Source organism: Populus trichocarpa, chromosome 18 (genome assembly GCF_000002775.5).
Source record: "Populus trichocarpa isolate Nisqually-1 chromosome 18, P.trichocarpa_v4.1, whole genome shotgun sequence".
Classification (NCBI taxonomy): Eukaryota; Viridiplantae; Streptophyta; class Magnoliopsida; order Malpighiales; family Salicaceae; genus Populus; species Populus trichocarpa.
The window spans coordinates 12,524,473-12,539,243 of record NC_037302.2 but is presented as its reverse complement, the minus strand read 5'-3'; the positions used below and the strand labels follow the sequence as shown (position 1 = coordinate 12,539,243).

General features: G+C 35.5%; 3 protein-coding genes across 3 annotated transcripts; 2 read left to right on the top strand and 1 right to left on the bottom strand.

Annotated features, from left to right (window-relative positions):
- Positions 1-2,363: 2,363 nt before the first annotated feature.
- LOC7489443 (transmembrane 9 superfamily member 9) lies at positions 2,364-6,414 on the top strand. The gene is made up of 7 exons (XM_002325096.4): positions 2,364-2,694; positions 3,715-3,879; positions 3,973-4,082; positions 4,170-4,278; positions 4,366-4,478; positions 4,594-4,747; positions 4,857-6,414. Exons 1-7 carry the CDS (start codon positions 2,566-2,568, stop codon positions 6,012-6,014), a joined length of 1,938 nt encoding a protein of 645 aa, XP_002325132.4. The 5' UTR covers positions 2,364-2,565; the 3' UTR covers positions 6,015-6,414.
- A 198-nt stretch (positions 6,415-6,612) lies between these two features.
- On the bottom strand, positions 6,613-7,964 carry LOC7459874 (aspartic proteinase CDR1). Its single transcript, XM_024589572.2, has 3 exons — positions 7,217-7,964; positions 6,800-7,003; positions 6,613-6,755 (listed from the first exon to the last, which is right to left on the bottom strand). The coding sequence occupies exons 1-3, from the start codon at positions 7,962-7,964 to the stop codon at positions 6,613-6,615; spliced, it is 1,095 nt and encodes a 364-aa protein (XP_024445340.2).
- A 1,886-nt stretch (positions 7,965-9,850) lies between these two features.
- On the top strand, positions 9,851-13,744 carry LOC7493392 (APO protein 2, chloroplastic). Its single transcript, XM_002325095.4, has 4 exons — positions 9,851-10,017; positions 10,109-10,263; positions 11,691-12,043; positions 12,743-13,744. Exons 1-4 carry the CDS (start codon positions 9,870-9,872, stop codon positions 13,572-13,574), a joined length of 1,488 nt encoding a protein of 495 aa, XP_002325131.4. The 5' UTR covers positions 9,851-9,869; the 3' UTR covers positions 13,575-13,744.
- The last annotated feature ends 1,027 nt before the right edge of the window (positions 13,745-14,771 follow it).

The following is a 14,771-nucleotide window of genomic DNA, read 5'->3' as shown; positions in this document are numbered from 1 at the left end:
AAGACGAAGCAAGTCTCTTGAATTCGAGTTAAAAAGGTAAACCATATTCTACTCCTCTAAATACTCCAATGTTCTAATTTGGTTTTATAATTAAAAAATTATAAAGGTCAAATTTTTGTGTTGACAAAAAGCTCCAAGGTTACCATTTGCTATGAACAGCCAAGAAAAACTAATAATGGGATCATTTTTCAATTTTAGTACATCCTATATTTTTTCTGTGTGTCACATCAATTATTTTTCAATACAATGAAAAATATTTAAGTTATAAAAAATTATTTGATATTATAATCTAAAATATTTAAAAACACTTTGAAAAACAATCACTATTACACTGTCAATCACTACCTTAACATATTATTTTTGTGGTTTTACTCGAAATACATCATGCAACAAAAAAGAAAAAGAAAAAAAAAGGCAAATAGTTGCCAATATAACCGAAGAACATTGCTAGCAAGGTGGTTGCGTGGTGACGGGATCATGGGGGATCCACTTCCACTCCACGATCTCACTTTTTCCTTTTCTCCTTTTGTGTTCTCCACAATCTTGCAAGGTCACTCTCACTCTCAAAATGTGTATTCCTTTGTTTGGTGTTTGTTGGGGCCGAAGAAAAGAAAAGTGGATTTTTCTACACCCTTCTTTTCGTCATGATTCTAATTCAAGAATAATTAGTTGCTATTTGTGCAAGAACATTGTGTTAAAACCAAAGAATATAGGGCATGATATTGTTCCATATAAATTTTATTAGATATTGATGTTTGGTACTTAAAAAACTGTTTGGGTGCACCGCGTTCTCAAAAAATTCAATTTTTTTAATTAAAATTTAATATAATTTGTATGTTTTGGATCGTTTTGATGTGCTGATGTCAAAAATAATTTTTTAAAAAATAAAAAAACATCATTTGTATGCATTTCGACACGAAAAGTTATTTGAAAAACAACTGTTACCACACTGCCAAACATAAGAGTTTATTATTGTTTCTTGACTTTTGCAATTTTATAAAATGATATCAAATCTATCTTTGGTGTATAATTTTAATTCAAAATTTTATTATTGAATATGTTTTTAAGTAGTTTATTATTATTAAGAGTTTGTAACTCCTTAAATAAAATTTTAAAAAATAAATAAATTAGAAAATCTGAAAATAATAGATTTTTTTTCAATTTACTTTTTAAAAAACAATGTCATTATGTAGGTAATTTCATGTTTTATGTTAAATGGTTCCAAATATAAATCTTTAATTGAAAAATCAAATAATATAATTACTTGATAAAATCTATATTATCCAATGGTTTATAGTTTATACAAAAATAATTCTAGGTTAGGACTATCACTTGATAAGCACGTTCATTAGACTAAAAAAGCTCTTCATTTTTTTATAGTGAAAACGAAAACTTGAGAATGAATTTAGGCACAACTCTCTATTCTCAAAGCATAATCCACTTTGGTAAACTTTAGTAATATTTAAAAAAAAAAAAAGAATTTCACTAGCACTATAACTAGGAAAGAAAAAAACATGAAAATAAAAATAAAGTATCTTACTTGACGTAGTATTTAGTATAATGGTAACGGGTATTTCTCAAAATATTTTTTACTTAAAAAAATATTAAAATTAATTTGAAAAGATAAAAAATATTATTTTAAAATAAATAAAAAATTAATTTTTTTTAAAAAACAATCGCACCACAAAAACAAACATACCATACCTTGAAACAAAATACTATAGCTCTATTGATTATTAAAAATATAAAAAACAAGATCACCTTTAAATTTAATTTAGCTTAATTTGTGTATTTATTATGAAGATATTTGCTTATGCAATATATTCAACTCATAAATGATATTTGTTGGCACTCAGGGAGTGTTTATTTTTTGGTATAACCTATTTTTTATAACCTGCTTTTTTAAACTACATTTCACAGTATTTTTTATTTGAAAAGATAAAAAATATTAAATTAATATATTTTAAGAATTTTTCAAGAATTTCAATATATTAATATAAAATAAAAAATAAAAAACTCTAAATAATATATATTTTTAATTAAAAGATACTTTTAAAAAAACCTCAACCGTACTACAAAATTCACACTTTATAATGAAAATAGGAGGGTAATCAACACTAATTTTTCTAAGAAAAACTAAAAAAATATATTATAAAATGAGAAAATAATAAGAAAGGACCCTCAATTTCCGTGATACAATCAATCTCGACCTCACATCAAGAAGAAAAACAAGAACATCAACGATCAGTAATCTCCCATTTGAAAATTTATGAACTAAAAAATAACATAGCCAGTACTAATAAGTAATCAATAATTAATTAATCACCAACTAAAAAACATTAATTAATTGGCATCCATTTTGGTAACTGCAAAACAACGGAACAAAGCCCACGCACACAGACACCCACGTATCTCCTCCTCCACTACCGTTTCCATTTCTTGTGACCAAAGAAGAAAACAGAGATGGAATAAAGAAAACTGAGAGAGAGAGAGAGATAGAGAAGAGAATCAGGTTAGCAGGAGATCTGATTTAGCTAGGTAGCTAGCTAGCTAGCAATAACAGCCATGGCGGGAGTTTCTCTCGCGCTCAGATTAGGAATCTCTTTCATGAAGTTTTCTTTGCTTTTGCTGTTATTAGCCTATCAATCCCATTCCTTCTATCTTCCTGGTGTCGCCCCTCAGGATTTCGTTACTGTAATTTACTCTACACCTTACTTCACTTATTAAATACGCATGCATGCATGTATAATTATGCTGCTTTTGCAGAGAAATCGAAGATTTTGGGTTAGATCTTCTTGTTTTTCCCTTGATGGATTGTTACTGATTCTGTTGTTGTTTGCATGGGATATATTGTTTTTGTTTTTTCCCTTTCTTTTCTTTCTTTTTAATGTTTTTTTCTTGACAACTTTTGATTCTTGTTCTTTTGTGATTTTATGGACTTAATTTTACATTTGCTTTTTTTTATTTTAAGGAAATGATTTGTAAATTTTTGTTTGTTTGTTTCCTTTTTTGAAAAAAATAAGATTGGGATTTTGCAATCTGGAGGTGAAAATAATGGGTTAATCATAGAAATCTGATTTTGCAATGGAAATTTGGTAACTTAGAAGGTTCAAGTGAGCTTTTCTGTGTTTAACTGTGTTTCAGTGGATGGTGTTTTTTCATCACTCGCTTTGTTTTTATCTCTCTGAACTAAGTGAGATCAAAGAGTTTTGCTGCGAATGTTGTTCTGTTGAATTTGGGACCTTGAATTTATCTGGTTTCCACATGTATGTATAATGATCGTGTTGTTTGATCCAAGTGTTTGTGGTGTATGGAGAAGAGGGTGGGGTTGGGGGAGGGAACCGAGCAAGTGTGGTATGTTCCTTGTAACCATCAAAGCCAAGTTCTCAAATATTGATTGTTATTTCAATGCGTGAATGTTTATGTACTTTTATACCCATTAACATTGCATTATGTGGTTTGTAAATGGCTAGTGGTGATGCTTCCAAGGTGAATGTCCTAGTGCTTGTGACATTAGTTACCCTCAATGAATTATGATGATAGGATTTTAATTCAGTCTTCTCATCGTGGAATGTCGATACATCAAGCATGGTCTCCTGCATAGTTTCTTTATATGCTTGCATGTGTTTTCCATTTAATGAAGAAGAGCTCTATCTATTGTTGTTTTGATCTTTTTATGCCTGCCAAGTTCCAACATTTTGTTTACCATTACAGGGGGCTGAGTTAAAGGTGAAAGTAAACAAACTGACTTCTACAAAAACACAACTTCCGTACTCATACTATTCCCTCCCATATTGTCCTCCAGATCGTATAGTTGACAGTGCAGAGAATCTTGGAGAAGTTCTTCGTGGTGATCGTATTGAAAACTCTCCTTATGTGGTAAGCTGTCTTAATATAGCTTGCTAGTCGGTTCTCTCTGCATATGTCCTCTCCTGTGGCTACTGTGTAGTTGACATAAATGTTTTGTTGCAGTTTCAAATGAGAGAACCGCAACAGTGCCGAATTTTATGTCGTATAACCCTTGATGCAAAAACAGCAAAACAATTCAAGGAAAAGATTGATGATGATTACCGGGTCAACATGTGAGTGCTAATTCCTTACACTCTTGGTTATGATTTTTATGTGAATAACATCTCTTATGACTTTCTGGTAAATGCTGCATGGAACAGGATTTTGGATAATCTTCCACTTGTTGTGCCCATTACAAGGTTTGATCAGGAAAATGCGGTAGTGTATCAACATGGCTTCCAAGTTGGTCTTAAAGGGCAGTATGCTGGGGTAAGTTCTTGCTCTGTCTAATCTGTTTTGATTATTATTATTGAATGCTGAATAGCGATTACTGAAGCAATTTATTTTTGTTTGCAGAGCAAAGATCAAAAACATTTTATCCACAATCACTTGACATTTACTGTCAAATTTCACAAAGACTCTCAGTCAAATTTAGCCAGGATTGTTGGGTTTGAGGTCAAACCATTCAGGTTATTCTCTCTGATTCTATGATTCTAAATTGCATTTTTTCTGTTAACTTCCCTTTGTCTGTGAAATGACAGTCCGCTCTTTTATTCTAAGACTTATCATTTTAAATGAATCCAGCGTTAAACATGATTATGATGGTCAGTGGAAGAATGAGAATACACGACTAACAACCTGTGATCCCCACGCAAGGCGTGCAGTTACTAGCTCTGAATCTCCTCAAGTGATTGAGGATAAGAAGGATGTGATATTTACATATGATGTTGCATTTGAGGTCAGTCCTGTACTTTCATGTAAAGAAGTGACTTTTGCTGGTTGCCTCTATGACTCTAGCTTATAGTGTTGCTTTCTACTGTTGGCACATGTCTTGTTTTACCCTGCAGGAAAGTGAAGTGAAGTGGGCTTCTCGGTGGGATACCTATCTTTTGATGGCTGATGATCAAATTCATTGGTTCTCAATTGTCAATTCTTTAATGATTGTTCTTTTTCTCTCGGGGATGGTGGCTATGATCATGTTGAGGACACTTTTTCGGGATATCTCAACGTACAACCAACTGGAGACCCAAGAAGAAGCCCAAGAGGAGACAGGATGGAAATTGGTCCATGGGGATGCTTTCCGGCCTCCAACAAACTCAGACCTCCTCTGTGTCTATGCCGGGACAGGGGTTCAGTTTTTTGGGATGATTCTCGTTACTATGATATTTGCTGCACTTGGTTTCCTTTCTCCATCGAATCGAGGTGGGTTGATGACAGCCATGCTCCTTCTCTGGGTATTTATGGGTCTTTTTTCTGGATATGCATCAGCTCGTCTTTATAAGATGTTCAAGGGAACAGAATGGAAGAAAATTACTCTGAAAACGGCTTTCATGTTTCCTGCAACAATCTTTGCCATATTCTTTGTCTTGAATGCTCTAATATGGGGTGAGAAATCATCTGGGGCAGTGCCTTTTGGAACCATGTTTGCTCTGGTATTCTTATGGTTTGGCATTTCAGTTCCACTAGTCTTTGCTGGTAGTTATATTGGTTTCAAGAAGCCTGCAATTGAGGATCCAGTGAAAACGAATAAGATCCCAAGGCAGATTCCAGAACAGGCCTGGTACATGAAGCCAGTTTTCTCTATTCTAATTGGAGGCATTCTTCCATTTGGAGCTGTCTTTATCGAGCTCTTCTTCATCCTTACATCAATATGGCTGCATCAGTTCTACTACATTTTTGGTTTCCTATTCATTGTCTTTGTCATCCTCATTGTCACTTGTGCCGAGATCACAATTGTGCTTTGCTACTTCCAGCTGTGCGGTGAGGACTACCTTTGGTGGTGGAGGTCTTACCTGACATCAGGGTCCTCTGCAATTTACCTCTTCCTCTATGCTGCTTTCTACTTCTTCACGAAGCTTGATATTACAAAACCAGTGTCTGGGATCTTATACTTTGGCTACATGCTGATTGCCTCATATGCTTTCTTTGTGCTTACTGGCACAATTGGCTTCTATGCCTGCTTCTGGTTTACCAGGCTCATGTACTCATCAGTGAAGATTGATTAATTGTTTGGTGCAGCCTGAAAGGAATTGGCTTGTTTGTTTCTACACTATAAAGAGCAAATACCTCGTTTGGGACTTGGGATCAGAATTGGGGGAAAGAGGTACATTCAGAATTACCATTTGGGTTAATTTTTGAGTCTTAAATCATAGGAAAATATTATTAGCATCTTAAACACAGGTTTGGTAGATCTAGTTATTTTTACAGTTTTTTCCTGGTTTGACTTGATGTTTCCCTTTCCTGTGACATCTAGGGGGATTGTAAAGCAGCCACCCTGCACTCCCCATTCAAGAAATGAGAATCAATCCTTGTACTATCAGTGCTTGTGCCCACCTAACAAACTATTCCCTGATAAACTATCAACTGTCCACAATAAAATTTTCATGCTTAATTTTCTGTTTCTAATTCACCATTTAGTTCTTTGCATGACAGTGCCTCTGTTATAATACACTACACTCATGATGGCCATTTTGTTTTGTTTGCCCACTTGTGCTTAAGAGTGTTACTGCTGTCATAACAAATATTCGATCATTGGACATTGTAAGCCTCGTATGCTGAGAACTAAAAAGAAAAGAGAAGGAGACTCTGATTTCAATTCATGCTCTAGTCCTTAAGAAGCTCACAATCAATTCTTTGGAAGTACAACTTGTTTTGACCAATGTCGTAACCCACATTGTAGTTCTGTTGGGCCATCATTCCAATGACGGACAAATTTTTGGAGTTGTCTCCATTGACAGCACTAGAACCTATGGCCAGGCAAAACACTCTTGGAGCTATGGAAGAAACATACTTTGGGTGTCGAGCACTAATTGTGCTCCATTCGCAAAATGGAAAGTTACTGCCGGGAACCCACTAAGATCCTCCCTCACACTCCCAATGTAGCACAGTTGGTTTGGCATGCCTTTGTACCGTTGTAACATCTCTCTGAAGAGACTTTGAACTTCTTCGCTAAGTGCATTATATGCATCTTGGGCTAGCCAAGTATATGCAGTTCCTGAATCAAGGATCACTCCATTATCAACCATGGCTGTCCTTTAAAAAATACGACGGTCTATCTCTAGCAGTTTACCTTCTATACTAATTCCTTCAAGTGTAACGTAATATATAGCGGCCATAGCTGCTTTCTAAAGGTGTTGAATCACCTTCCATTATTGCTCCATCACCCAAGGATAGCTGGTTGTAAGGATATGAGGATCCATTATATTACCAACGCAGTAGGAGAATTGAGAACCTAATTGAGTTATCAAAGATGTCTCTCTACCAACTCCAAGTCCAAATACTCCATTGTATTGACCTTTATCAACTTCAAGATTTCGACCACACCCCAAAAGTACCCTTGGCACCACAATCTTCGTGTCGTCTATCGTCTCGAAGGAAAGTTGTTCAAAAACATAGATCCCGGTCGATCCAGGACCTCGAACATATGTTGTATTGTAAGTACATTCATTATAGGAGTTGCATTTGGAATGGTTACACCTATATCTCCTGCATGACATGCTAGAATAAGTGAGAGACTTCCTAGGATCAAAAATTGAAATAGGTGATTTGCTTGAACAAGGACTGCAAGGAAGACACTTGATCCATAGAAAACTACTGCCACTGTCCATGATTGCTAGCTGTGGAAGTGGTGGATGGCCGATAGAAAAATTTATGTAGAATAGTTCACTGGGCTGGCTAAGGAGAAGAGTGGTTCGAATGCCATGGCTATCCGAGACTAGTCCGGACACCTGAACAAAACGCGCAATTGAAGTTTCCATAGCACGTCTTGCACGATCAGCAATGGTGCCATTAGCATTATAACGGGGAGAAAAGATGGAGTCGCGATGAATTAGTTTGGTGACCAATCGCTTAGGTTTGGGGATGGCAGGTGCAAGTGCAACCATGGTGGTGCTCATGGTTAGGGTAAAATGACTTGTGAAAGCTACAAACAGGATTGCAATATCTATTGCTGCCATGGTAAGCGTTCTTGGGTGCTACGACTTGGGATTCTTTAACACTAAGAGAAAGGAAGCTTGGGATGCAGGAGCTGTGGCAGGCCAAAAGATCAGAGTATAAAGAAAAAGAGATCATGGAGAAAGATGCAGGTTAGGTTAGTACTGGGAGAGGAACAGAATGAGCGTGAAAGCATTTAAATCTCGTGGATATTTTATAAAATGTAGAGGAATAATATGAAAGACAAGAAGCTTTTCTTATGCCATATATGCTCAAATCATTTTCTTACTGTACGTATCTGTGTAGTTAACATCCTTCTTTCTTGCCTCTTTTCTTTAGTTTCAAACCTTATATACAAAATAAAAATAAATTCACTTATCATCTGGTATATAAGCTCTAGTCTTCGATACTTGAATGATAGCTAACATAATTTTTTCCCAGTATGGTTTTACGTCTCTGCATTCACTTCATCTATGAGAGAGGGAGGCCTCGCCTGACTCACTACATTTGCTGACGATCATGGATCAGTGCAGCAACAATATTTGTTACCAGTAGGATCTGGTTTGCACGTAAAGCTTTTGAGCATGCATCAGGGCATTGATCATCACAGTAACAGCTACCAATATTAGACCTATTTCGACATCTGATTTCCTTTGAATGGCTGAAACCTACAGAAATAAACAGATCACAGAATACAGAAATAAATTGAGAACGTTTTCTTCATGAGGTTAGCTGTTTGGTGGGAGGCCATTTATCCAATGTTTGCCTATACTGGTTGTCACGTGTTGTAAGTTTTGAAGAGTGTCATGAGGTGGATCTACTGTGGTAGATCTTCCCTGCATCCCTTTGGTTCTTCTGGCACAGTTTTTTCTCAAATGGAATGCAGATGATTTCTCTCTAGGAAAACCTGGTCCTGCTGGCATGGCTGGGGTGCTTTGCAACTCTATATATTGACTATCTTATCTGTCGATTTTACATATGCCAATTAGGCTAAGCATGAATGCTGCTATAAAAAAGACGATAGAAATCATGTTCTTAGAGTGATTCACATGAATGGCACCTTTACGTTGCGTCTGATCGATAGCACAAATGTTTTTTTTTTTTTAATATATATATATATATATATATATATATATATATATATATATATATATATATATATGAGTGTTCGGGCTAGCTTGTGTGTATCTTGACTAATCTCAAGGACCCTGAAGTTAACGATCATGTAAGTCTCCAGTGTCATCATATTAGTAACCACATGACTCGAACCTGAGTACAAATGTTATTTTATGAGTCAATTGTGCTGTTTAAATTATGATGGCAATTTTTTAGGGAAATGAAAATTTTTCTTAGTTAATTTGATGTTTTTCTATTTATATTTCTCTATTATATATTATATGCTTTATTATATTTTTTTTTTTGAAGAGATGGTTTTTCTATTTTTTTTATATATAAAAGAGTTGGAATAATCTTTTAAAAAGGGATAATGTTTTTTTACATTCTAAAAACTTTTTTTTGTCTAGGTTGCAGTGATATTACAGGCAATAATCTAGGATAAACTATGCTTGTAAAACAACAAAAAAAATATTATTGGGGAAAGAAAATGTGTATTGAATGTTCCTAGATTTTTAAGCTCGGGTGATGAGTGAATTTATAATCATTAAAATCGTAAATTCTATAATTATAGTATTAAAAATAAAGATAAAAAGGGATATGATTATCAATTAATTATTGGTATTTCAGTTTTGTTACTTTATCTGGCCCATTACATTTTAATCTGTAACCATTCACGAGCCCAGTCTAGCTCACATGAGTCATTTCAAGCTTCTCCACTGTATTGATATGGCCCATGAAACTTTAATCTAGAGCTCAGCTATGAAATTGGACTCTTTTGGCCCATTTAAAGATCATCTTCATCTCCATCTCTCATGATATATGTCTGCAGGAGAGAGCTTTGGCTAAGAGCTAGCCAGCAGTTCCTATTCTTTGTAGACAATGGCTTAAAGCACCCAACTTTTCTTCTGATTCTCGTCTCCCCCACCATAAAAATGATAATTACCTCTTCAGTTGCAACGTGTAAGTACACTTCTCTAGTTTCAAATTTTTAGAAAGTATTTTTGTTTTGTTTTTTGGTTTGAATTAAACTTGTTGGCAAACATGGTTTCAGGGAAAGACTCTGGGTCTTCTTCTAACTACCCTTTATGTGTCATGGCTTTGTATCATTCTAAATTGAGGGCTTCCTCTCTCAAAATGGAGCCTTTCACTGTTTCTTATGACCAGAGATCAGAGTTCCTCAAACTCAGTTACCTCCATTCTTTTCAGGTATACCATGAAGCTGTAATCACTAATTCATGCTTGGCTAATCTGGGTTTTCGTTATAAGTTATAGTCATATCTACTTTACTGTATTGGGTTTCTTCTCTTCCATGAAACAAGAAAGCAAGTGAAATTTGATGATGTGTTTTATTCTCTTTGTATTGTTCGGTTAAATACTTTTTTATTTCATTAGTCTATTATGTTTGTTCTAGCTCATTGGTTTTCCATGCTAATTAGGAACATTTGTTTCACTTGTTTGAAATGTATGTGAAGAGGCTAGTCTTATGGTATATTATACATGGCCTCTGATTTTTTTTTTTTAAGTTGTGTGTAGTGAGAGAAATGTGTTTGGCTGCTTAGGAGTTCGACAACTCTAGGATCAGTTTAGGTATTGGAATTGCTTTGTTGTAATCTTAGTTGTCATTCCCCTGATTCAGCTTTTGCGAGTTGTGGCTTTGTTTAGTTTTATTATTTCTTGTGAAAATCTGTACGATTGATTGCACTGTTGTTTACACTGCAAACAAAAGTGCTATTTGAGAAAAGTAATGGTTTCATCTTCTGCAGTTAAAATTCTTACACATCAAAATGTTGAATGTTGACAAATATTTTAATCTCTATTGATGGAAAAATGTGACCGTATTAGTTATGGGCCTTGGCAACTTTAATGGGAAATTGGTTGAATCAATTATGTGTTTTGGTGGATGAAATATGTGGACTGATGAATGTTTATTTCCATATGGATAATGTGATTGAAGCTTCATCAGTAAAAGCTACAGATGATGATTTTGATTGCACACATGCACCTAAGGTCCTGAGGAAATAAACTATCAATGAATATATCTCACCCAACTGACAGGTGAAATAGCTTAGATCAACTTGAAATGAGCCATCGGTAGTCATCAACACCATAAAGGGTTGCCAATAAACAATATTAATTTGCTACAGTTTGGTGTGGAACTTTTTCAGGAAAATAGATTTTTTTCTTAGTTAATTTTTTTTCAATTTTTTTTCTATTCTGTATTATTATGCTTTTCTAGTTTTTTTTTCTATTTAAAGGGCATAGTTTTCCTACTTTGTTTTTCATATTCAGTATTATGAGCATTTTTTTGTTTTTTCTATATAAAAGGTTGTCATAGCCTTTTGACAAAGAAGACATGGATGAATAAAATTAAATGTTTTGAGAGTCTTCCATAGTTATGGTGTTCTTGGTCTTTGAGAATTTTGACTTATGACAAACCCTGTTATCCTTCGCTCCTGTCTGGGGCACAGTTCTATATCAATTTTAGCCTTAAACAGTGTTTCTTGAGTATGATGTATACTTGACTTTCTATTCAGTCATCTTTATGCTCACTGTACAACTGAAGTGCCAAATTCTGTTTTTTGTTTGGTAATTTATCTCTTTCTGTTGAAAAGAATTTTCTTTTTTCTCTGCAGCATAGCAATGTAAAAGTTAGGCATTCATTAAATCCTAGAATAACACGAACAAGGTTGCATGAACCACACGCACTGGTTATTTCAAATGAACATCCTCAAAATGCTGATTTCCCTCGGAATTATTCGAGAAAGGAGAAGAAGCCCTTTCCAATACCCATAGTTGAGTTGAGACGAGCTGCAAGGGAGAGGCTCAAGAAGAGTAAAGGCCAACCTAAAGGACGGGTGCCACCTCCAAAGAAAGGGTTGATCGTTCAAAGCCTTTTACCACTTGCTTATGATGTGTTCAATGCAAGGATCACATTGATTAACAATCTCAGGAAACTGTTAAAAGTGGTTCCCGTGCATGCATGTGGGTAATTTTCTTCCTCTTCTCAGTCTCTGAAAACAATGACTCTTGGTTACAATCTTGTAATCCAATCAAATAATTATTTGCAGAAAAATGGTTATTTTAAGTGAACGTTATGTCTTGCTCTCCCATGCGCAATTTTAGCCATGTTGGCCAATCTTGTGTATGGCTAAAAAATTCTGTTTACTCATGCTGTTCCTTCCATAAACTTCTGGCCCCACCATGCTAAAGAAATATATAAGGTTCGTGTGTCATATGTTGTCTCCATTGGTCCTTTTATAGATGACTGCATCTAATGGAGATTTTATTGCTTGTCAATGTTCATTGTGCACAGAAGTTGATCTGGTGCCATCTGCTCTCAGTGACAATTGAGAAATAAATGATATAAAGAGATAAAAGGGAATTGTATATTGTACTTGTGTTTGGAGTTTTAGCATGGATATGAAGCATCTTGAATTTTGTGCTTTGCAGGCAAATGGTAATAGTGAATTTTGATGAGTTAATTTGTTACTGCATACAATTTGTTGGTAAATTAACTGTGTGAAACAAAGAACTCTTATCTTTATTGTGCATATATGCATTGAAGTTGGTTGGATAAAGGATTATCACACGTCAAAATTCAACCTTCTTGGTGAATATGGCTTTACCTTTCTTCTCATGGTTTGAAGGATACTATATTATAGTGGCTACTATATACCTCTTGCAGGTGGTGTGATGAAATCCATGTGGGACTGGAAGGACATCCATTCAAGTCGTGTAAAGGCAAACGTGCTACCCTCCGCAATGGCCTTCATCAGTGGACAAATGCAGCCATTGAAGATGTACTTGTGCCAGTAGAAGCCTACCACCTTTACGACCGCCTTGGAAAACGAATTACTCATGAGGAGAGATTTTCAATCCTCCAAATTCCTGCAGTAATGGAGCTCTGTATCCAAGCTGGAGTTCACATTCCTGAATATCCAACAAAAAGGAGGAGAAAACCAATTATTCGCATCGGAAAAAGGGAATTTGCTGATGCAGATGAAAGTGATCTGCCAGAACCTCTCCTAGAGGTTCCTCTAAAGCCATTATTAACCGAAATATCCATCTCAGAAGCAGTAGCCCCAGCTAATGAAGAAGAAAAAACCTTGCTTGCTGAGGAAACACTACGAGCATGGGAAAAGATGAGGAAAGGAGCCAAGAGGTTAATGCAGATGTACCGTGTGAGAGCTTGTGGATATTGCCCAGAGGTGCATGTGGGACCTAGTGGGCATAAGGCACAGAACTGTGGGGCCCACAAGCACCAACAACGGAATGGACAGCATGGTTGGCAGTCTGCAGTGCTCGATGACTTGATACCGCCAAGATATGTGTGGCATGTTCCTGATGTGGTTGGGCTGCCATTGCGAAGGGAGCTGAGGAATTTCTATGGACAAGCCCCTGCTGTTGTGGAAATATGCTTTCAGGCTGGTGCTGCTGTACCAGACCAATACAAATCAACCATGAGATTGGATATTGGGATCCCTTCCAGTGTTAAAGAAGCTGAAATGGCTGTTTAAGTTATTTTTCTCAACTCTTTTAAGTAGCAAAGTGCAAGTAAAATATTTGAAGGAAATACCACGCGTAGATTCTTTCGGGAAATGGAAACAGTTTTCTTGAGTTTGGCCATTGGCTCTCGCAAACTATCTCTGATTCTATTCAATGGTCAAAATTACTATTGCTTTACAAACTCTATGCACTGCTACACGAACCATGGATGGCAAGGACACGTTATGTCCAGCACTAATAATTGTTGAGCCAGAAATAATGAAGTCCAACAATGTCATATATGTTGAGTGACATTGTAAGCAAGACTGAGCACCCTTCTCTAACATCGGAACTATTCTTTTGCTAATTTTCACACAGAAATCGTCTGTCACAATGGGTCAATGCCACTTGTCCACGCTGAAATTTTCAACTAAACATTCTCTCCATATCCATTTACCTTTTCCTTTCGCTTCCTCTTTCAATGTCTAAAACTTGCAACATTCACAGCAAATCACCAGACGGAAGTTAAAGCTTTCACAAGCCAAAAACAAGAAAAAAGGGAAGAAACCAACGAAGATAATATAGAGAAACATGGCAGGGTCAGATCAAGCAGCACAGCATTCAACAGAGGTGCTTCACCACCGTCGCAAACTGTCTCTGTGTCCAATGAAAATGGCCATTGGTGGTGTTGCTCTTGTCGCCACTCTTGGCTACTTCGTTTTGTACTCGAAGAAGCAGCCTGAAGCCTCTGCATTAGATGTTTCCAAAGTCACAGCTGGTATCGCTGACCCAGCTAACACCCATACCCGCAACTAGATTACTCTACATCTACGTACTTTAACATCTAGATCTTTTGTTATTGTTCCTTCAGTTTTTATTATTAAAAATGGACGTTGTATTTTTAAATATACACTCGTTTTTTTAAAATCGAAATGTTATAATAGTACTATTTGTTTCTGGTTCCTTTTATTTAATTTATACATCCTGGTTAAAAAATAAACGTGTAATAAAATTTACATATTAGCAAGTGAATTAACTATTCGAGAATGTGGTTGCGGTTGTTTTTTAAAGTGTTTTTTGTTTTGAAATGTATCGAAATAATATTTTTTTAATTTTAAAAAATTATTTTTGAAATTAACGAGATCAACACATCAAAATGATTTAAAACACATAAAAAAATTAATTTTTAATAATTTCTTTTTAAATTTTTAAAAACGCGTTTCAAACTA

Excerpts from the sequence above, each read along its gene's own strand:
- LOC7489443 (XM_002325096.4), top strand. The coding sequence starts at position 2,566 with ATGGCGGGAGTTTCTCTCGCGCTCAGATTAGGAATCTCTTTCATGAAG. Across the intron at positions 3,880-3,972 it reads TTGAAAACTCTCCTTATGTG|TTTCAAATGAGAGAACCGCA; the intron begins GTAAGCTGTCTT and ends GTTTTGTTGCAG. Across the intron at positions 4,748-4,856 it reads CATATGATGTTGCATTTGAG|GAAAGTGAAGTGAAGTGGGC; the intron begins GTCAGTCCTGTA and ends TTTACCCTGCAG.
- LOC7459874 (XM_024589572.2), bottom strand. The coding sequence starts at position 7,964 with ATGGCAGCAATAGATATTGCAATCCTGTTTGTAGCTTTCACAAGTCAT. Across the intron at positions 7,004-7,216 it reads TCAATTCTCCTACTGCGTTG|GAACTGCATATACTTGGCTA; the intron begins GTAATATAATGG and ends TCCTTGATTCAG. Across the intron at positions 6,756-6,799 it reads ATTAGTGCTCGACACCCAAA|GTTCTAGTGCTGTCAATGGA; the intron begins GTATGTTTCTTC and ends GCCTGGCCATAG.
- LOC7493392 (XM_002325095.4), top strand. The coding sequence starts at position 9,870 with ATGATATATGTCTGCAGGAGAGAGCTTTGGCTAAGAGCTAGCCAGCAG. Across the intron at positions 10,264-11,690 it reads GTTACCTCCATTCTTTTCAG|CATAGCAATGTAAAAGTTAG; the intron begins GTATACCATGAA and ends TTTTCTCTGCAG. Across the intron at positions 12,044-12,742 it reads GTTCCCGTGCATGCATGTGG|GTGGTGTGATGAAATCCATG; the intron begins GTAATTTTCTTC and ends TACCTCTTGCAG.